Below are 23,894 nucleotides of genomic sequence, written 5' to 3'. Positions count from 1 at the left end.
CACAGATACTAAAGGGCAGCATAGTTAGTGTAGTGGTTAGCACAGGACCAGTGACCTGGGTTCAAATCTTGCACTGTCTGTAAGCAGTTTAGATGTTCTCCCTGTGTCTGTGTGGGTTTTCCCCAGGGGCTCTACTTCCCTCCCACTGTTCAAATAAAAATGTACCAGGGTTGTAGGTTAAGTGGGTTTAATTGGGTGGCACAGGCTCGTGGGCTGAAAGGGCCTGTTACTGCGCTATATGTCTAATTTTAAATTAAAAATTTAATTTGGGAGGAAGAAGAAGTGGGAGGAGAACAGGCTATCAGGCAAAAGGTAGGTGTAATGTGCGTCGAAAGAACCAAAGACCTGTTGATCCAAACCAAGGCTTTTATTAACTAAAAGACTAGAGCATATCACAAGTAGGTCGACCAGTCCAGAATGACCTGGTCTGGCTAGGAGCAATCCTTTAAGACCTGCCAGTAGGTGTGGCTACACTCTCAGCCAATCACAGTCATTCTACACTACCATCTGTACATATGTACATATACACGTTGGTGATAGAATCTGAACTATCACAGTGGGAAGATCACTGAGGTCTCCCTTTAGTCTATTCCAGTGGTTCTCAACCTTTTTCTTTCCATTCACATCCCACTTTAAGTATTTCCTATGCCATCGGTGCTCTGTGATTAGTAAGGGATTGCTGAAGGTGGAATGTGAATGGGAAGGGTCGGTTGAGAATCACAGCTCTAGACCCAATTATTGCTGAAATATTTTGCTTGAGAAAAATTGTCATAGACCCATTTCCTTTGGGGTTAAGACTCGCCAAGGCAAATAGCGCCTTTGGAAGACTACACAAAAGAATCTGGAAAAACAACCAACTGAAAAACCTCACAAAGATTAGCGTATGCAGAGCCGTTGTCATATCCACACTCCTGTTTGGCTCCGAATCATGGGTCCTTTAACGGCATCACCTACGGCTCCTAGAACGCTTCCACCAGCGTTGTCTCCGTTCCATCCTCAACATTCATTGGAGCGACTTCATCTCCAACATCGAAGTACTCTAGATGGCAGAGGCCGACAGCATCGAATCCATGCTGCTGAAGATCAAACTGCGCTGGGTAGGTCACGTCTCCAGAATGGAGGACCATCGCCTTCCCAAGATTGTGTTATATGGCGAGCTCTCCACTGGCCACCGAGACAGAGGTGCACCAAAGAAGAGGTACAAGGACTGCCTAAAGAAAGCTCTTGGTGCCTGCCACATTGACCATCGCCAGTGGGCTGATATTGCCTCAAACCGTGCATCTTGGCGCCTCACAGTTCGGTGGGCAGCAACCTCCTTTGAAGAAGACCACAGAGCCCATCTCACTGTCAAAAGACAAAGGAGGAAAAACCCAATACCCAACCCCAACCAACCAATTTTCCCTTACAACCGCTGCAACCGTGTCTGCCTGTCCCGCATCGGACTTGTCAGCCACAAACGAGCCTGCAGCTGACGTGGACATTACCCCTCCATAAATCTTCGTCCGCGAAGCCAAGCCAAAGAAAAAGAAGAAAAGAAAGAAGAAGAAACCCTGCTCATAACGAGTCAATGAGGTATGATTAAAACTGGTTTTCAAACTTTTTCATACCACCTTAAGCAATCCCTTACTAATCACAGAGAACAGATGACATAGGGAATATTTAAAGTGGTATGTGAGTGGAAAGAAAAAGCTTGAGAGCCACTGCTGTAGAAGAAATTATCCTCAGTGATATACTTTTCTTTGGCATGGTGGTGCAGAAAGATTATAAACCAAGAGATACTGAAGAGCCAGGTGTGATCAGAGTCGAGCAGGACACGTGGACTGTATCATTGAATAAAAATGGAGCAAATATTCCTTTCAAGTTCAACGTGTGGGAAAAGTCAATTTGATCTGTGAGCGTGACATCAGGCCAATGAAGATAAAGTCATACATCCATGCAAATCCTGTCCAACTCAAAGCCAACAATGGACATTGACACGAAAGGTGAAAGTTAAAGATAAAGAGCACCACCTCAGGTGCACAGTAGTCCCAGATGGACATGAATCACTGCTGGGTGACAAAGCATGTGAAAACTTACATGTAGTCAAGAGAGTGTACACACCAGGGAAACTTATTGTGTTAGCTGATGCATTATCCAAGGCAATGACATACACAATGAGAGTTCCACAGAGACAGATGTGAATCTCCACATGAACCTAATCACTGAATCTCTTCCTGTATCTGACATGAAATTCAAGTAGGTTACAGCTGAAACAGAAAAGGACACAGTTCTACAGAAGGTCATCAAGAATCTGTACGGCAGATGGCCTAGAGGTGAATGTCAGCCATATTATACATCAGAGCTGGCTTCTACTCAGACAGAGCAAATTGTCATTCTTCAATCACTGCAACAAGAGATGCTGAAAAGGGTGCACGAAGGGCACCTTGGAATGGAAAAATGCAAGAGGAGGGGCAGAACTGCTGTTTATTGGCCAGGGATAAATGCTGACATTGACAGGATGGTTTCCAACTGTGAGACCTGTTTGAAACATCATGCAAAGCAGGAAAAGGAATCCATGATAATAACTGATGTACCAGCAGAACCATTGCAGAGAGTTGGGACTGATCTGTTCCACATGGATGGAAAGCATTACTTACTGGTTATTGACTATCTATTGAACTATCCGGAGATTGCACAGCTTCCTAACATGTCTGCTGCTTGTGTGATCAAATATATGAAATTAATCTTTGCAAGACATGGAATTCTTCAAATTATCTACAGTGATAATGGGCTACGCTACAGCTGTAGAGAATTCCAGAACTTTGCAGAAGGGTATGATTTTCGACATGTGACGTCAAGACCTCTGCATCCAAAGTCAAACAGCAAAGCGGAGAAAGGAGTTCACATAGTTAAACAGCTGCTTAAGAAAGCACTAGACAGTGACTCAGATCCATATCTAGCTCTGTTGAGTTACCGAGCTTCAGCACTTGAACATGGCATGTCATCTGCTGAGCTTCTGATGGGACGTAGACTATGGACCACTCTTGGCAGACCCAAACAAGAACAGAAATGAAAGCATCTGCAAGGGAAACAAAAAGCAAACTATAACAAATCAGCAAGAAGCTTAGGGCCACTGGCACAACACGAGACAGTGAGACCCAGAGATTCCAACCCATGGGACATGTGGAAGAAATAAAGCCAAGATCCTATACTGTCAGAACAGAGGATGGTCAAATACTGAGGAGGAATCAAAAACAGCCTGCTAAAAATGCAAGAGACACTGCAGGAACAGACAAATGCAGAAGCTCCAACTTGCACAGCAACAGAAGAAATGCCGCTAGTAATGGACCAGCAGAGCTGACACAAGCACCTGTGTTTAAAAAGATCCACACATCTATCAAAGCACCTGACAGACTGAATCTCTAAAAGAAAAAGAACTGCACTCTTAAAAATTTGTGCTGCTTTTTGTTTATGTTTGTGTTGAGCTTTAAATGGAAATGAATTCTGTATTAGTGTTAGATTAAACATCTCAAGGAAAGGCGGTGTAATGGTAGGGTACTCGTGTTAATCCTGGCCACTAGAGGGAGTCAGAAGTGAGTTGTTGCAGCTAGGAGTACATTCAAAATGGATGCCTCCACAAGGTCAAGAACCCAAGTTTCTTTAAGATAAAAGAAACCACAACATCAGGGGTAAGTTTTTTTTACACAGAGAGTTGTGGGGGCTTGGAATGCCTTGATGATGGTGGAGGCTGGAACAATAGGGGCATTCAAGACCTCTTAGACACATGGATGAAGGAAAAATAGAGGGGTATGAGGTAGGGAGGGTTTAGTTTTTGCAGATTTACTGTAAATACAGTATTTGGATTCTAATCATTGGAACATTTCAAATGCTGGACAAAATAGATGTGAATCCAGGACAAGAGGGCACAGTCTTAGAATGAGAAGGTATCCATTTAAAACAGATGAGAAATTTCTTTAGCCAGAGGGTCATGGATTGGTGGAATTTGTTACCACATACAGCTGGGAGGCATTTAAGGAGGAGATTGATAAGGTATCTAATTAGTCAGGGTACCAAGGGATATGGGGGAAAGGCCGGAAATTGGAACTAGATGTGAGAACGGTTTAACTCAGAGTGGAGTTGCGGAGCAGACTCGTTGGGCTGAATGGCCTACTTCTGTTCCTTTATTATTGGCCTGAGGGCCTTACTGTGCTGCACTGTTCCACGTTGCTGTGGAAATTGATAAGGTGGGGTGTTGGTCTTCATTAGTTGGGGGATTGAGTTGTCGAGAGCTACGAGGTAATGGGCTGTTATGTTCCATGTTTCACGATATAGGACAAGAAGATAGGCAACAACTGTGGGTCTCACTGTGGGCTAAACAGACAGACTGGGCATCACTGACAACATTGTAACAACGTACGTTTCTCTTCTGATCAGAAAAGTTTGCTTTGAAATTGCAATTATTTCCCTTCCCTCTTGTCATTATCTTAAAGTTATGTTGGCTCACCTGTTGGAATTTTGCTTTTGTCTGCGCTTAAAATAGGTTACGGTGATGAAGGCCAGGAACATAACTATGGCCCCACTAATGAGGCACGAACACAATAAATAGATTGAAGTGAGTCCTAAATCTGTAATGACACAAGCATTAATTTAGTTTATTTGTTTGGAGTTCATTTTGGAGCAAATGTTGAAGAATATGGTTTCTAAAATCGGAGGCTTGTCAATACCTTCACTTGGAAAGAAAATTCACATTCAATTTTATTATTGCATTCACATTTAATTTACTCTTTTCAACAGTGAATAAAATGTTTTTTTCTGGGGGAACGATAGCAAATACCAGAGGGTATCCGTTTAAGGTGAGCAGAGTAAACTTCAGGGGAGATGCCAGATGTACGTTTTGTGGACACAGAGTGGTGGGTGCGTAAAATGCATTATCGGGGGGTGGTGGGGGTGGTGGTGGAGGCTGGTCCGAGAGGGACATTCAAACAACTCTTCAATAGGTACATGGACGTAAGAAACATAGAGGTCACGGGTGTGAGGTCGGGAAGGCTTAGATTGTTGTGGAGTAGGTCTTCATGGGTCACCACAACATCATGGGCTGAAAGGCCTGGACTGTGCTGCAATGTTCTAGCTTTTATATTACACTGCAACTTCACAAAGGTTTGAAGATCCTTGGGAAGTTTCATGACTCAAGACTCTATTTGTAATATTGCCTTGCTGTTTTTTTAATATTTGAATGAGTTTCTAATATACTGTAGAAGAATATACAACAGAAATCGGTCGTTTGGTGAGGAGTCTATATTTGGTCATAACACTTCACAATTTTAAAAATTCTATCCATTTTATCACACTCTTTCAGTGCATCTTGCTGCTCCCTTCTTATCAGGATTATTTGTTGAATTTTTTCCCCTTTGACTCATTTCCTTATTTGCCTCATTTAACGACTGTGGTGGAAAGCCAGGGTCCCACACACTTTATGATCTGCCTTGTGAGCAGGAGATGACACCTTCGAAGTTTTGTGCACAATAACAATTCAGCAATTGCCGACCAGATTCGAAACTCAGGAGGACCTCATGGGAGACGTCCTTTCCTTTCCATCTGACCAAAACAGATGTACTCCACAACAGGAAGATGGTCACATGAGTGTATTTGGGTGGCGTGGGCTGGAAGGGCCTGTAACCGTGCTGTATCTCTGCATTAAATTAATTTCTTTGCTCATTTCCCTTTCCACTTGATGCTCTTTCCAGTTTTAACAGACACTTTTAAATTTTGCTCATTGGTCCATTCATCAGAAGGCTTTTAAGGGTCTATACATAAAACTTCCTTCAGTAAATTTGTTGTTGCCTTTTCAAAAACTCCTAATTACTAAATTTTAATAAGTATTTATACTGCTCATACTAACCCACTGAGACTCTACTATTTATTAAAGAATATGTATTTATTTTTATATAGATATAAACTACCTCTCCATAAACTCAGAAATAACTTCTCTTTACTCGTTAAAATGTTCTCACCTAATTCGTTCTCCCTTTCAACTAACCTTTCTCTGATATCTTATCAAAGAGTTTTGGAACTCCAAGCAACAAATACTATATTTGCTTGTCTATGATGCTCTTCAAGGAATGTTTAATTTTAATGACACAGCAAGGTAAAGGGGCCTTCCAGCCCTTAAAACCTGTGCCATCCAATTAATCTACCAAGCCCATACATTTTTGGAGGGTGGGAGCACCCCAGAGGAAACCCACAGGGAGAAGGTACAGACTCCTTCCAGAGAGCGGTGGATTCGAACCCAGGTTGCGGTTGCTGTAACAGCTCCACGAACTCTGCTACTCTAGGGAAACATGACATTTTTACAGAGTCCACTCTGATGTTTTTGTTATGTAGAAGTCTACATCTATCTTGTTATAGATTCTACTGTTTTCCTGTCACTGTCATCTTCTGACTTAGTTTTTCCCAGTTTCTCTTCTGAATCTCTTTCTGTACATAAATATTTACACTGTTGGCCCAAAGTCCCTTCCTGTGGAACGTTCGTTTCACTTTTGTCTTCATCTTGTTGAGGGACACAAAGGCAGACTCTCTTTGATTTAGTATTTTGACAATTGCTTTTTCTGTTTCTATCCAAATGAACTAATATCCTTTCTCAGGGCATCCTCTGATGAAGTGTCCATTTTGGTTGAACATTTTTGGTGTTTTTCTAAATTCTACTCTCATTGGCCAGATACAGATATTGAAGAGTTAATGGTAAACCTCACCAAATGAAGGAACAATTGTTCTTCTACCTTCGAATGCTAATAGGTCACTGTTCACATCAATGGAACTCAATTTGACCAGGATTTGCATCTCCTGCAACTATTATTTTCTTTTGTTTATGACAATGTTGCCTGAACTCTTGGGAGAGGTTGAGCAGGTTTATTCCTTGGAGCACAGGAGGGTGAAGGGTGATCACATAGAGGTGTACAAAGTCATGACCGAATAGATCGGGTGAACACAGAGAGTTTTTTTCCAGAGCAGGGGATTTTTTTTTTTACACAGGGTGGTGTGTGTATGGAATGGGCTTCTGGAGGAGGTGGTTAAGGTGGGTACCATTGCAATGTTTAAGAAAATATTGGGCAGATACATGGATAGGCTGGGTTCAGAGGGATATAGGCGGATGGGACAACTGGGGCCTGTTTCCACGCTGTGTGACTCAGACTCTCTGTCAGTGGTGTATTTCATTCTTTTACACTGGTATTTTCAAATTGGCCTCAAATTAAATTCAACATTTCAGAAGAGACCAAAGTTATGCATTCTTGACAGTTCATCCACCAGATGTGGGGCAATGATTGACTCCCCCCACCCCCCTCCCATTGCTCCAGGACAGAAGCCAAGGTTTGCAGATAAGGCAATTAATCCAAATTCAAACATCCTTACTTTGTTGAGTGTTCTGTAGTTTACTCATACTTAACTGAAGTTTCTAGAAGCTCAGGAAGATAAATCAATGCATGTCTACTTACTGTTTGGAGTGGGTTGATGCAGTGGAATTGTATAGTTGTATGTTCCATTAAATGCTGGGTGGTTCACACTGCAGATTATCTGCTCATCCAACCGGTGGGTGGTGATACTATTCCTGCTTTGTATGGTTATGGTTTTGTTTCCATGAACAGTCTCACTTACTGAGGAGTTTCCTTTTTTATTTGAGTACCAGGTAATTTGTGCAGCTGGTTTCCCGTTTGAAGCAATACATGTAGCAATTGTTGTGTCGTTTAATTTGCTTTCAATGGTCAAAGAAACAGTGGGAGGAACTGGAAAAAACAGAAAAAATCTGAATGTGAGCACGTTCTAAGATTTTAAATGAAACAAATAGATGGAGTTAAAGTAAGAACGACCACCCTATTGGAGGAATAAAACAGATTCAACAGGTAGGCACAGGTAAGGGCAGGTTTTCAATGTCATATATTTTGTTCATCTAGTGGGAATAGGAGCCAAGGCAGGGTCCACTCTTGGAGAATGTGGGTGGTCAGGGAAGCCAGCAGTATCCCTGACGACTTCATCTGCAAGAAGTGCATCCAGCTGCAGTTCCTGACAAGCTGAGTTAACGAATAGGAGCTGGAGTCAGATGAACTCTTGGGAGGCAGAGGGGGTGATAGACTGGAGTTACAGGGGACACTATCAATTTTAGGAGTCAGGAGGAGGGTAAATGGGTGACAGTCAGAAGAGGGAAAGGGAACAGACAGGCAGTGTTGGGCCCCCCTGTGGCTATTCCCCTCAATAAAGTATACTATTGTGTACACTGTTGAGGGGGATGACCTACCAGGGACAAGCCACAGCAATCAGGTCTCTGGCACGGAGTCTGGTCCTGTGGTTAAGAAGGGAAGGGAGGAGCAGAGATGAGTTAGGGGGACAGATAAGAAATTCTGTGGAAGAGATTGAGGATCCTGGATGGTTTGTTGCCTCCTTGGTGCCAGGGAACAAGATATCCCAGATTGAGTTCACGGCTTTGTCAGGAGAGAGGGTGAGCAGCCAGATGTCGTGGTCCATGTAGGGATCAGTGATGTGGGTAGGAAGGGTGGGGAGGTCCTGCAAGGAGAATTCAGGGAGTTAGGTGCTAGGTGGAAGGACAGGACCTCCAGAGTTGTGATCTCAGGATTGCTCCCCATGCTACACTCTAGTGAGGAGATAGGAGGATAATGCAGCTGGACATGTGGCTAAAGACCTGGTGCAGGAGGGAGGGCTTGAGTTTCTAGACCATTGGGCTCTCTCCCAGGGAAGGTGGGACCTGTTCTGACAAGATGGCATCCATCTGAACTGGTCGGGGACTAATATCCTTGAGGGAGGGTTTGGTAGTGCAGCTCCAATAAGAGTTTCAACTAGATTTGCAGGGGATGGGAACCAAAGTGTCAGAGGGAACCGATGGTGTGAAAATTACATGCACCGTTAGTTGTCAATGGTTTGTACATGGTGGAAATGTTCTCAAGTGCATCTATTTTACTGCATGGAGTTTTGTAGGAAAAGCAGATGAGCTTGGAGCACTGATTTGCACATGGAATTATGACTGTGGCTATTAGTGAAAATTGGTTTCTGGATGGTCAGGACTAGTCGCTCAATGTTTCAGGTTTTCTTTGCTTTAGACACGATATTAAAGGGGTGGGGGGGGCGGTGGGGAAGGAGGTGAGAAATGAAAGGGGGAGGAATGGCATTGCTCTCCCGGGAAAATATCCACAGCTGCACTCAGGCAGGACAGGTCAGAGGGCTTGTCTACTGAGGCTATATGGATGGAGCTGAGGAATGGGAAAGGTGTAACCACACTGATAGGGTTGTATTATAGACTGCCCAATAGTCAGAGAGAATTGGAGGAGTAAATCTACAGAGGGATAGCAGACCGATGTAAGAAGCAGAAATTTGTGACAGGAGGAGATTTTAACTTTCCACATATTGATTTGGACTCTCATACTGTAAAAGGGCTGGATGGCTTAGAGTTTGTCAAATGTGTTCTGGGAAGTTTTCTAAATCAATATAGAGACACCAACCAGAGAGGGTGCAATGCAGGATCTCCTATTGGGTAACGGGGCAGGACAGGTGACAGAAGTATGTGTAGGGGATCATAATGCCATTAGTTTCATGTTAATTATGGAGAAGGATAGGTCGGGGCCTCGGGTTGAAATTCTAAATTGGAGACAGGCCAATTTTGATGAAATGAGAAAGGATCTAGAATGCGTGGATTGGGATAAGTTGTTTTTGGTAAGGATGTATGAGGTACATGGAGGCCTTCAAAGGTTACACATTGAGAGAACAGAGTTTGTATGTTCCTGTCAGGATTAAAGGCAAAGTTAGAAGGCAGAGGGAATTTTGGTTTTCGAGGGATATTGGGGATCTGGTTCAGAAGAAGAGAGAGGTGTATAACAGGTACAGGCAACTGGAGAAAATGGGAGGTTGTTAGTTCAGAAGATTAAGACTCTAGGTATCCATGGAGAGGTTGTAAACTGGATTCAAAATTGACTGTGTGGGAGAAGACAGAAAGTGGTAGTGGATGGTTGCTTCTCAGACTGGAGGTCTGTGTCGAGTGGTGTGCCTCAGGTATCTGTGTTGGGACCATTGTTGTTTGTTGTGTATATCAATGATCTGATGATAATGTGGTAAATTGGATCAGCAAGCTTGCTGATGACACAAAGATAGGAGAGGTTGTGGTCAGTGAGGAAGATTTTCAAAGTTTACAGAGGGATCTGGACCAACTGGAAGAATAGGACAAAAAATGGCAGATGGAGTTTATTGCAGACAAGTGTGAGGTGTTGCATTTTGGAAGGGCAAACCAAGGTCGGACACTGGTAAATGGTCGGGCACTGAGGAGTGCGGAGGAGAAGAGGGATCTGGGAATACAGATACATTGTTCCCTGAAGGTGGTGTCGCAGGTGGACAGGGTTGTAAAGAAAGATTTTTGGCATCTTAGCCTTTATAATTCAAAGTATTGAGTACAGGAGTTGGGATGTTATGTTGAAGTTGTTTAAGACATTGGTGAGGACAAATTTGGAATATTGTGTGCAGTTCTGGTCGCCAAACTACAATAAGATTGAAAGAGTGCAGAGAAGATTTATTAGGATGTGGCCGTGTCTTCAGGAGTTAAGTTACAGGGAAAGGTTACACAGGTTAGGACTTTATTCCTTGGAGCGAAGAATGAGGAGAGATTTGATAGAGGTTTATAAGATTATGAGAGGTATAGACAGAGTGGATGTGAGTAGGCTTTTTCCACTTATATTGGGGGAGATAAATATGAGAGGACATGACTTTAGGGTTAAGGGAGATATGTTTGTCGGGAATATTAGGTGGAAGTTCTTCACTCAGAGAGTGGTGGGTGTGTGGAATGAGCTGCCATGTGATATGGTGATTTCAGGCTCAATCTTGAGTTTTAAGAATAGATTGGATAGATGCATGGTTGGGAGGGGTTATGCAGTAGAAGCAGGTCATTGGGACTAGCGGAATAGTGGTCAGCATGGACTAGAAGGGGCTGAATGGCCTGTTTTCTGTGCTGTAGTATTCTATGGTTCTTTAAGATTGGAGGTGTCATGGACAGCTAAAGTTTTCAAAGTTTGAAGAGGGATCTGGATCAGCTGGAAGTATGGGCTGAAAATAGCAAATGGAATTTAATGCAGAGAAGTGTGAGGTGTTGCATTTTGGAAGGACAAACCAAGAAAGGACATACACAGTGAATGGTCAGGCACTGAGTAGTACGGTAGAAGAGAGGGATCTGGGAATACAGATACATAATTCCCTGAAAGTTGTGAAACACGTGGACAGGGTTGTAAAGCGAGCTTTTGGCATATTGGCCTTCATAAATCGAAGAATTGAGTACAGGAGTTGGGATGTTGTGGTAAAAGTTGTATAAGACATTGGTGAGGCCAGATTTGGAGTATTATTTTTAGTTTTGGTCACCTAATGACAGGAAAGCTATCAATAAGATAGAAATTGTGCAGAGAAGGTTTACTTGGATGTTGGCAGGATTTCAATTTTTATAGGAAAAGGTTAAACAGGTTAGTACTTTATTGCCTGGAGTGTAGAAGAATGATGGTTGGTTTGATAGAGGTATTTAAAATTATGAGGGGGGATAGACAGAGTTAATATAGATAGGCTTTTTCCACTGAGGATAGGTGAGGTACAAACCAGAGGATGTGGGTTAAGGGTGAAAGGGGAAAACTTAATGGGGAACATGAGAGGGAACTTTTTCATATAGAGTGTGGGGGTGTGAAATGAGCTGCCAGCTGAGGTGGTGAAAACGGGCTCAATTTTAACATTTGAAAATAATTTGGATAGGTACATGGATAGGAGAGGAATGAATGGCTATGGTCAATGGGACTAGGGAGAAAAATGGTTCAGCACAGATTAGAAGGGCCAAAGGGGCCTGTTTCTGTGCTGTAGTGTTATATGAATCTAAATGTTCCAGAATTGTACAATTGGCTTCTCAATGAATTTATTAACATTATGCCACAAAATTAAAGTAGCCCACAAAAGTTTAGCAGTAAAAATGTGTATATTTCGAGGTTTGTTCAAATGTCATGTCTTAGCTATCACTCCTGCAACCAATGCTAATGCTTCTGGATGTTACGCTAAGTCATGTCAGGTTTTGATTGAAGTCAAACACTTTGTTGAATCTCATGTGCAAGTGACATCTTTAGAAAGGGTGTGAATTATCCATTTACCTGTTGCTCATTCAGCATGCAAACTGTATGGTCTTGCTAAGGATAGATAAGATGTCTACTAAATCGATTCACCATTACTGAAACACAATTTAAATGCACATTATTTTGCTAATGTCAGTATAAATTGGAAAGAATAACCCTTGTGGAAGAAATCTGATGCCAACATAGTTTGGCCAACAGTCTGTTTTTGTTTGGTGACTGTACCTGGCTGGTCCTGTTCATATTGTTTAGAAGTTAAGTTGTACCTGTGACTGTAGTCAAGGATGGTAACAGTGGTTACTGATGGTTTTTTTCTTACAATGAGACAAAACTAAGGTTTTAATTTAAAAAAACCTGTAGTCTAGGTCAAGTGATAGTTTGCAAAGGTGCTGGAATCTGGAACGATAAACAAACTGCTGACGGAAGTCAAGATTCAGGGAGCGTCTATGGGAGACAAGGAATCAAAGTTCCTAATTCAGGATCTCATCCTGAAATGTTGGCAATCCCTTTCCCATCGGACTCCTGATTGAATCTCAAAATAGTGAAATTATGTTGGTGAACAAGAAAACCTGCAGATGCTGAGATCCAGTGCAGGTTACAGACGTGCTGGAGAAACTCCACTGATCACGCAGTGTTCATAGGAAGTAACTGCATTTCTGGCTGGAACAAAAGCAACATTCGAAAGGCCCTTAGATACGCACATGCATGTGATAAAAAACAGAAGGTTATGGATGTGGGGAAGGGAAAATATTAGATTATTTACAATATTGTGGTCAGTGTAACATTGTGGCTTTCAATGGTCTATGTTCTAGAAGGCAATCAAGGAGTTGGGACAGAGCCCTTCGCCAACAGGCACTGGCTTGTATTTGCTTATATCCAACAAATGACCATTTTTCTTGTGGATATGAGAAAATAATATGATTCACCTGTTACTATTAAGGAAAAGATGACTTTATGAACTCCATCTGGATCTGCTATTTCACACGTGTAATTCCCATCATCACCAAGGGTCACGGGCTGGATTTGAAGAGTCATATTGTGGTTTGATGTATTACATGCAGTATTTGTGATTATTATTCTGGAATGGTTGTAGAAGGACTGAAACAATTCTTTCCTTAAGCATCGGAGAGCTGCGATTTTGGTATCTTCCTGAAATGACCATGATACCATGGTCATATTTTCACTCAGTGGGCATCTGAAAATAACCGTCTGACCTAATAATGCCCTTGTCTCTTTGGCAGTCAGGAAACCTAAAAAAAGTGAAATGAAGGAATGTTAAAGTAAATAACAGTGCAAGCAGGCAGAGACATTGCCCAGCAGACAGCACATTGGCAATTTTTAGCATTAAAGTATATTTCCTGCTTTTTCTGTTGACAGAGGCCTCAAATCTGATATATTTTTGTGGTGAGGACATAGAGCAAAATTTCCACATTATCAGTTACATCTCATTTTGTGGTTGTGCCAGCCAATCCTTCACCAGAATTGATTATCCACTCAACATCACTGCCGAAGTGTTGCTGCAGGTGATTTAACCCTCAGTTCTATCGTACTGAAATTTACCAAACAATTAGTTGTCCAGTTAGCGATCAGCATTTCCAACCAGATAGAGCAGAACCCCTGACCAACGATGTGATTGGTCATCCGGGAGATTGCTTGGGTCTTTTTACACAATTACTGAATGTTGGCACCAAATAGCTGTCGATGCACGGAGATTGGGAGATGGTTTCACTGAGATTTCTCCTACGGCTCAACCATTCACCAAACAGCCCTTCCAAGTGAATCTGCAGGGGTCAGCTACGACATCCAGTGGCCCTGATGTGGCTTCCTCTCTACCAGTGAGGCGTAAAGCAGACTGGGAGATGCTTCATTCAATACCTTCACAACAGTAAGTACCTCCCAGTGGCCAAACTCTTCAATTCCACGCCCCATGGCCACAGTAACATGTCTGTCCATGGCCTCACGCACTGTCAAACCGAGGCCACGTGCAATATTCCATCTGGGCACTCTCCACCAGATGGCAATTATATTAACCTCCAATCTTCATTAATCCCCTCCCTGTCTCTCCTACCCTATCCCCCTTTCCTCCAACTCCCACCCCTTCTCTTTCCTATCAGAGAGTTACCCCCTCCTGATCCCTTCTTAGCCCTTTTCTCTTCTACTCTCCCACCTGAACCCATCTGTGCCCTCTTTCCTGTCGGCCTGTGTTCCTTCCCCTGTCCATTCCTCCCTCCTCTCCTCCTCCCCCCAGCTTTTCATTCAGGCTGAGACCTGAGGAAAGATGCAGGCCCAAAACGCTGGTTACCCTTTACTTCCTGTGGGTGCTGCATGACCTTCCGAGACATGCTGGCTCTTGATCCCAGCAACAGCGGGCATTCTTGTTAATTCCGAGTATTTCTCCCAGGATTTCAGATTTGATTCATGCAGTGTGAACTGACCGTGATTGGTTCGCCTCTAATTTCATACTTTTGAGTAGATTGAGTCTGAAGGATTTTGTGATGAAATCATGAATTTAGTTGATGTATCTTTAAACATCGCTGATTGTCTAAACTTCCCAAAGACTGAGATGGATGTTCAGCCATTCAGCTCTTGCTCTTGGTTCAATAGGCCAGACCTGTGGACGCATCTCTTAATGATGATGTCTTCCCAGCCCGAAATAGTTAATATCAGTAAATTTTTATTTGAAATTTTTTTTGTTGAAATTTTTAGACATACAGCACAGTAACAGGCCATTCTGGCCCATGAGTCTGTGCTGCCTAATTTACACCCATTAACCTATAATCCCCGGTATGTTTTGGAAACCGGAGCCCCCGGGGAAAACCCACGTAGACGCGGGGAGAATGTATAAACTCCTTTCTATAAGTACATTAAAAGTAAAAGATTAGTGAGAGATAAAATTGGACCCCTTGTAGATAGTGAGGGAAGGCTGAGTGAGAAGTCTGAGGAAATGGGGGAAATTTTGAATGATTTCTTTGCCTCGGTATTCACTAGGGAAAAAAATGTTGAACCAGTTGAAGTAAAGAAAAATAGTGGGGAGGTCATGAAGCATATAAGGATAACCGAGGAGGTAGTGATGGCTGTGTTAAAAAAGATAAAGGTGGATAAATCTCCCGGACCGGACAAAATATTCCCTAGGACACTCAGGGAGGGTAGTGGACAGTCAGTGGGGCCATTAACAGAGATATTTAGAATGTCACTGGCCACGGGGGTGGTACCAAAGGATTGGAGGGTGGCGCATGTGGTTCCTCTGTTTAAGAAAGGGTCCAAATGCCTGTAAGTCTGACGTCTGTGGTGGGCAAGTTGATGGAAAGTGTTCTGAGGGATGCTATTTACAAATTTTTGGAGGTACAGGGATTGATAGGGAGTAATCAGTATGGTTTTGTCAGGGGTAGTTCATGCTTGACAAACCTGATTGAGTTCTTCAAGGGGGTTACAAAAAAGGTTGATGAAGGGAAAGCTGTGGATGTTGTCTATTTGGACTTTAGTAAAGCTTTTGACAAAGTTCCCCACAGGAGGTTAGGAAAAAAGTTGGAGGCATTAGGTATAAATAAGGAGGTAGTGAAATGGATTCAGCAGTGGTTGGATGGGAGGTGTCAGAGAGTAGTGGTAGAAAATTGTTTGTCCAATTGGAGGCCGGTGACTAGTGGAGTTCCTCAGGGTTCGGTCCTGGGTCCACTATTATTTGTTATATATTTTAACGATCTGAATGTAAGGGTGGAGAATTGGATAAGCAAGTTCACGGATGACACAAAGAGTGGTGGTGTTGTGGACAGTGAGGTAGATTACTGTAGATTAAAAGGTGATTTAGGAAGGCTGGAGGTGTGGGCTGAGAAATGGCTGATGGAATTTAATACAGATAAATGTGAGGTGCTACATTTTGGAAAGGCAAATTTAAATAGGTCATATACATTGAATGGTAGACAATTGAGGAGTGCAGAGCAACAAAGGGATTTAGGAGTGATGGTAAATAGTACCCTCAAGGTTGATACTCAGGTAGATGGTGTGGTGAAGAAGGCATTTGGAATGTTGGCCTTCATAAATCGGAGTATTGAATTCAAGAGTAGGGAGGTTATGATGAAATTGTACAAGGCATTGGTGAGGCCAAATTTGGAGTACTGTGTACAGTTTTGGTCACCAAATTATAGGAAAGATATAAACAAAATAGAGAGAGTGCAGAGAAGGTTCACGAGAATGTTGACAGGATTTCAAGGTTTGAGTTACAGGGAAAGGTTGTGCAGACTAGGGCTTTTTTCTCTGGAGCGTAGAAGATTGAGAGGGGACGATAGAGGTGTTTAAGATTTTAAAAGGGACAGACAGAGTAAATGTGGATAGGCTTTTTCAATTAAGAGTGGGGGAGATTCAAACTAGAGGGCATGGTTTAAGATTGAAGGGGGAAAATAATAAGGGGAGCATGAGGGGAAATTTCTTTACGCAGAGGGTGGTGGGGATGTGGAATGAGCTTCCGGCAGACGTGGTCGAGGCGGGATCATTGGTTACATTTAAGGAAAGACTGGATCGTTACATGGATAGGAGGGGATTAGAGGGGTATGGACCGGGTGCTGGTCAGTGGGACTAGAGGGTGGGGATTTGCTACAGCATGGACTAGTAGGGCCGAACTGGCCTGTTCTGTGCTGTAAGTGGTTATATGGTTAACCCCGATAGCTGTTGCTGCAAAGCTGTTGTGCTGTTTGCCTCACCAACAGTGCCTCCCTTATTAATTTAGTAGCATCTTGCTTCATCTTTTACAATATTTAAGGAGATTTTTAACTAAGTGATACAGCACGGTTACAGAGCCTTTCTGCCCACTAGCCCATGTCCCCACCCCCAAAATGTACCAATTAACCTATGATCCTCCTACATTTGGAGGAAACTGAAGCACCCGAAGGAAACTCACACTGACATGAGGAGAATGTACAAACTCCTTACAGACAGCAGGGTCAAACCCGGGTCGCTGGTGCTGTAATAGTGTTGCAAACTTAAAAATAAATAGGTTCCATTTACAATCCATTAAACAATCATATATTTATAGGGCAGTAAAATCTTGTTCAGTGGCTTCTCTTGGTATTCTAATGCATTTAGGCCCATGGTGTCATCGAACATGGAACCTTGAACACAACAGCACAGTACAGGCCCTTCAGCCCATGATGTTGTGCCAACCTATATGTACCTAAAATAAATTAAACCCACCCTACCTCATAACCCTCTATTTTTCTTTCATCCATGCACCTGTTGAAGAGTCTCTTAAATGCCCCTAATGTTCTAGCCTCCACCACCAGGCCCCCATTAATCTCTGTGTTTTTAAAAAAATGTAGCCCTGATGTTTTCTCTAAATCTTCCTTCACTTTGTACAGATGTCCTCTGGTGTTTGCTGATCTTGCCCTGGGAAACAGGCGCTGGCTGTTCACTCTATCTATGCCTCTCCTAAGCTTGTAGACCTCTATCAAGTCTCCTCTCATCCTTCTAAGCTCCAAAGAGAAAAGTCCCAGTTCTGCTAACCTTGCCTCATAAGACATAATTTCCAATTCAGGCAACATCGTGGTCAATCTCCTCTGCACCCTCTCCGTAGCTTCCACATCCTTCCTATAATGAGGAGACCGGAACTGAACACAATACTCTAAGTGTGATCTCAACAGATTTATATAGCAGCAACATTATCTCATGATTCCTGAACTCAATCTCCCGATTAATGAAACCCAGCGTCCCAGAGTCCTTCTTAACTATCCTATCAACCTGTATGGCGACCTTGAGGGATGCATGGATTTGGACCATAAGGTCCCTCATGCAGTGATGAGTCTGCTTTTTCTACATTCAGCTAATTCTCATTCTCTCCATCTTCCATTTCCAAGATTCTACCACTCAGCTACATGCTGCCTCATATCCATACCATCTATTTTTCTCACATTTATGAACCTTTCTCAGAGTCTTTTGAAAATCCTTATTATACCATGCAACAGAAGCCCTCGCTTTGTCAACCTTGTTTCAAATGGCATTTCCTCCAATCCAGGCAACATCCTGGTAAATCAAGTCTGCATCTTCTCCAAAGCATTTACGTTCTTCCTATAATGAGGTGACCAGAACTGAACATAATACTCCCAAATGCAGACTAACTACAAATTTATAGTTTTGTTGAATTTTATACCACTTCTTCCTTCAAAAGTTTTTTTTTTCAATTTACTGATACAAGTCACATTCCCCACAGTGTAGCAAACTGCTGATCAATGTTTGTCCAGACTTGGCCAATTTCCATCAAGGCAAGCCAGCTCAGGACTGCAGCTCTTGGACTTTGAAACCCAGATATTCCTAAAATTATGGCTGGGGGTTTTCTTTGTGCGCTTATCTAGGAATTGGTGTTTTCAACCTCCTGCTTTCTTGAGAAAGCTCAAATAACCAATGGCAGGTTGGCTGGGTGCAGAATCTGTGAGCCCATTTATTTCACTGGAAATTCTGCACCTGGGAGAATGAAGACTAAGGTTAAGATGAAATTTTTTTAGTCAATTGCTCTGCAGTACCATTTATCGATTTTGTGAAGTACTTATATTATTGTCATAGAGTCATCCAGCATAGAAACAGGTCCTTCGGTCCAAATCCCCCTGCTGACCAAAACATCCCACTCACCTGCTGTGTTTGGACTATAACCCTATCCATGGATCCATCCAATTTTTTCTTAAATATTGCAATTGTACCTGCTCAGCCACATCCTCTGGCAGCCCATTTCATATGTTCACCACCCTCTGTGAGACTGCTGAGCTTCACCAGCACCTTTATTCCTCAACTTTATTCCTCAACATATTTATTCCTCAACTTGCTCTCCTGATCAGTGCCCTGATTTGATTGTGTAGCTCAAGGGTCTCATAGATTGTGTTGTGGCCACACGTTTAGCCTTCTCAATGTTCCCAGGACAATGGGGTATCTGCAAAGTGAGTGAGGGTGGTGATCACCAATCAGGAAAACTACTTTTGTGAGTTGAATAACTATATTTCATGCTACCCACTGCTATTGAAATGAGACACCGAGCTGAAAGTTAACAGGCGCCAGTTAAGAGGAAGTGTCAAGATCAACAAATTATTTGTAGAGATTTGTTGAGTATGAATAACCTTGGAAATTTCAATTTCCTAATGCTGATGATTGTAATCAAACTCAAGATGTACAACCAAATTTACTTCAGTTATTTGAGTCTTCTTACTCACGCCAGCTGCTGTGGGCTAATGGATAAAAATAAAATAATTGTTATCCGACAAGGAATAGGATTTATATAAAGCTTTTAACATTGTAAAGAGTCTCATGGGTGTGTTATCAGATGAAATTTAATGCATAAGTGTTACAGAGTCTGGACTTGGATGATAAACCACCACTGGCTGGTGCTGTGGAGTGGAAGGAGGCCCAGAGCATGAGTCATGGTCTGGAGGACAGTTTAGAATGTTGAGCATTTTAAAAGGGATGAACATACTGAAGGCAGCCAGAAGGATCTGGACCAAGCCAGTGGTTCCTCTCTCTGCAAGCAATACAAGACAACTTAGAATTTTGTGCTCTCTCTCTCTCTCTCTCTCTCACAAAGATCTTTTGGCTTCAGTTTACCAAACAAACTGAATTTTGTTTATGATCTTTGCTTCAGTTGAGATCGAAGTCTTGTGTGTTTTGTGTCTTTTTTCTGTGGGCTGGTTGGAAATATAACTTAGACTTTAATTACATATGTTATATTTAGGCTGTGGAATTTATTAGTTTTACACTGTTATAAAGATTTGCATAGTAACCAGTGGGCAATGTTATAAAAGGGGGGGATTTGAATTAAAGTTTGAAGGTGAATTTTTTTGTTAATAAAGTAATTGTTCATGTTTACCCCTGTGTGATATGCCTTCTTTGTGGTTGCTGGTTTGATCTTGTAACATAAGGAACATAAATAAATGTTCAGACAGGGTGAGTTTTGAACATCTTAAAAGGACAAGGTAGAAAAAGCGAGAAGTTTAAAGGCGACATACTTGAGACGCGGGTTCAAAAGGACCCAGAGCAGAATACCTGGTCGTGCAAAATAAATGAGGGTGGCCACTGGAATCAGAAGAGCCTTCAGCCTTTTCCTTAGTGGTTTCATTCTCGTCAGCAGTGCTTCTTTTGATGGGGGTCTTAACTCACTAGATTTCACCAGGTCTCATCTTCCCGCAGCGAACGAGTCTCTGGAGAAGAACATAATCACAGCATTTCTCAAACTAAAGCGATCAGACCAACAAATTTTGTAGGCCGAGGAATTCCTCGGTGTGTTTCCACGCTATGACGTGTAGAGAGCCCTCAAAGGTTGAACTATTCCACCGATCCATCTGCAGAGTTGTGTGCAGCGAGATCTGTGAGCATTTCTCTTGTACGTACAGCCGCAGACCAATCCTGTGGTCAGCATTGCTCCAACAAAGGACTATTGGAAGAGAGTTGTTGGGGGGAGCACTGGGCAGGTGGGAAAATTGGATGGGCACTTTTTGCTTGAGCAATGATCAGGAACATTGAGATAGGTAGATCACTCGAGGGAAAATTGTTTGGGGTGAGGATTGAGAGGCGGAAGTAACACATGGGATGCTAAGGAGAGAGGGAAACAGAGGGTGCTGAGGAAATTATTGGTCTTGCAGCACAGAAACATTCCCACAGGCCTAGCTTGTCCACACCCGACAACATGCCTTCCTGCTTCAGTCCTACATCCCTGTATTAGACCCAGGCCCCTCCAATCCCCTCCCATCCACAGGGGTATCCAAGGGTTTCTGAAAGGCTTTCATGTTAAGCTGAGAAGGGTAATTCAATGACAAGAAAAATAGGCATTCATATATTTTTGTTTCATGTTTTCTATTGAGAAATACAAGCACAAATACGTCTTTGAACAAATGTTATCTTCAAATCAAAGTATGCTTTCATTGTCTCTTGTTTTTAACTCAACGCAAGAGCTCAATGAAATAGACACAATTACGAGTTTCTTGTTTTCTGTGAATGCCAGAAACCACATTAAAAGATCTAGAAGAAGCTTTATCACTGCTACACCAGACACCTTTCACCTGTAGTCATTGGGATTCTTGTTATTTAACCACACATTTTGTGTGAAATTATAGATATTTTTACATAAAATTAAACTGAAGATTGGTTAGGGATATTTAAGATGAACTATATTTAATGAGGAAACTTTGTTTACCTTTGTCATCAGTTAGATTTCAGATTAATTGTCAGATAATTTACATGACAGTATATACAACTCTGAGATTCTTTCTCCTGTGAGCCAGGCAGAATTACCATTAATTTGTAGTGCAGAAAATAAACTGTACGTAGTGAAAATATTTAAACAAATAAAATAACTGCAAACAGATAACAAATGTAAACAAACTGTGCAAGAGAAAGCAACCCTGTATTCACAGGAGGTATGGTTTCTTCCAACTGACACAAAATGTCTGATTTCTTCAGTCATATCCTTTCTGAAAATCATGTGACATGACATCATCACTGATTCAGTTTCATTTCTTCGAAAACATCTGACCTCATCTTAGTCTAAATCATCTGATGTTTTTGAATTGTATGCACAAGTCACTCAAATGGTACTTCAGTTTTGAAACAGCTTTCAGCATAATGCTGAATGTGCACAAAAATGCTTTTAAAAACCACACTTTGTACTTGAGTTTTCAGTTAAGGCCACTTCAATTCTTCTATAGCTCTGTCTTTCCAAGACATGTCGACTCCAGAAATGACCTCACTCCTTAGTGTATTGTGTATCTGTGTGTGACCCTGTTCAAAACCCACAATAATCTTAACAAAAATATATATAATTTTATACCTTAACTTTAAATATGAATGTTAAGATTAACATATTTGTTACAGTAGTGTTAAGTCCAATGTGACTGATTACATTGTGTTGTGTGATTGAGAGTACTAGTGTGTGTTTAAAAAAATTAGACATACAGCATGGTAACAAGCCATTTTGGCCCATGAGTCTGTGCAGTTCAATTTACACCCCATTAACCTACACCCCCGGTATGTTTTGAATGATGATAGGAAATTGGAGTTCCCCCCCCCCCAGAAAAACCCATGCAGACACAAACTCCTTACAGATAGTGCTGGACTTGAACCCCAGTCCCTATCGCTAGCGCTGTAAAGGTGTTGCACTAACCGCTACGCCAACTGGGCCGCCTTTCATATGTTTTAGAACATATGTTCCTTTAAAAAATAGTAATAAATCTTCCCTAACCATAACCCTCTACTTCCATCCATGTGTCTAAGAGTCTTTTAAATGCCCTTAATGTTTCAGCCTCCATCACCATCTCTGGCAAAGCATTCCAGGTTCCCACAACTCTCTGCATAAAAAAAAATACCCCTGATGTCTCCTCTCAACTTCTCTCCCTTCACTTTGTACACACATCCTCTGGTGTTTGCTGATCCTGCCCTGGGAAACAGGTGCTGGCTGTTCAGCCTATCACCTCTCATAATCTTGTAGACCTCTATCAATTCTCCTCTCATCCTTCTACACTTCAAAGAGAAAATTCCCAGCTCTGCTAACCTTGAGGGATGTATAGATTTGGACCCCAAGGTCCTTCTGTTCATCCACACTCTTAAGTAACTGACTATTAACCCTGTACTCAGCCTTCTGCTTTGACCTTCAAAATCACACTTATCCAGATTGAAATCCATCTGCCAATTTTCTGCCCAACTCTGTGTCCTGTCTATATCTTGTAACCTTCAATAACCTTCAACTCCATCCTCAACTCCTCCAACCTTTGTATTATCCACAAACTTACTGACCCATCCTTCCGCCTCTTCATCCAGGTAATTTTTCAAAATCACAAAGAGAAGGGGTTCCAGAACAGATCCCTGTGGCACTCCACTAGTCACTAACCTCCAGCAAAATACTTTCCTTTCACAACTACTCTCTGCTTTCTTTCTACAAGCCAATTTTTTAATCCAGACAGCCAAGGTTCCACTAATCCTGTGACTATGACTTTCTGAATGAGCCTCTCATGGGAGATCTTGTCAAATGTCTTGCTAAAACCCAAATAGACCACATCTACCACCCTACCCTCATCAATTTCTTTTGTTACCACCTCAAAATCAGGTTAAATTATCATTATCGAGATGGTCACCTTTATCACTCTCAATGATTGGTTGTATTAATTCCATTAACATGAACATTTTACCTAAATTTTTGTACCTTTTCAATTTATAACAATTTTTATTCCTAAATCTTTTTTTTGACTCACTTGATTCACTCATCTTCTTACATCTGTCAAGAAAATTATCCCCACTGAAATAAAACTCTTCTTCAATAAGCTAGAAGGAATGGTAGAGTGGTACTTACCAATTGCAGATTCTATTATTGGGCGGTCACTATATACAAGTTAATACTTTTGTTACATTTTGATCAATTGGTTGCCCGCCCTTCTTTTGTAGAAATGGAACTGAATTTTACAAAGAATCCTTCTTTGTTGGCAATTTAAGGACCCGGTTGATCCTCCTCTTTACAGAAGATAACTAATAATTGGATAATGAAACATAATTCAAGAATGTTGGCCCAATTTGGAAGGTTTTTTTGATTTTGGAATTTTGTTGGATGCAGTTTTAAAGGAATGGCATAGAAAAGGTATTCCAAGTTTCAAGGATCTTCTTATTTAAAATAATTTTCTTTCAAACAATTATCAGCCAAATTTAACCTTTCCAATGGACAATTTATTTTAGATATTTACAAATTAGGCATTTTGCTCAGTCCAAGATTTTGGATTTTCTGTGAATTTCTTATATTAAGATCTGCTTTATGACATACAATTG

At 41.8% G+C, this 23,894-nt stretch overlaps 1 protein-coding gene across 9 annotated transcripts in view; it reads right to left on the bottom strand.

Moving 5' to 3' along the window:
- The window catches only part of LOC138738971 (cell surface glycoprotein CD200 receptor 2-like), a 112,226-nt gene that overhangs the window by 14,549 nt on the left and 73,783 nt on the right, over positions 1-23,894 (bottom strand). For all 9 annotated transcript variants that reach the window (XM_069890240.1, XM_069890238.1, XM_069890246.1 and 6 more), the window contains 4 exons: positions 20,133-20,287; positions 13,049-13,372; positions 7,470-7,757; positions 4,484-4,604 (listed from right to left, as the gene is read on the bottom strand). In XM_069890240.1, coding sequence (XP_069746341.1) covers positions 4,484-4,604; positions 7,470-7,757; positions 13,049-13,372; positions 20,133-20,205 — 806 coding nt within the window. In that variant the 5' untranslated portion in view covers positions 20,206-20,287. The remainder of the gene's footprint in view (positions 1-4,483; positions 4,605-7,469; positions 7,758-13,048; positions 13,373-20,132; positions 20,288-23,894) is intronic.

This window comes from Narcine bancroftii, chromosome 7 (genome assembly GCF_036971445.1).
Source record: "Narcine bancroftii isolate sNarBan1 chromosome 7, sNarBan1.hap1, whole genome shotgun sequence".
NCBI classification, from domain to species: Eukaryota; Metazoa; Chordata; class Chondrichthyes; order Torpediniformes; family Narcinidae; genus Narcine; species Narcine bancroftii.
This window is presented reverse-complemented; position numbering and strand designations above follow the sequence as displayed.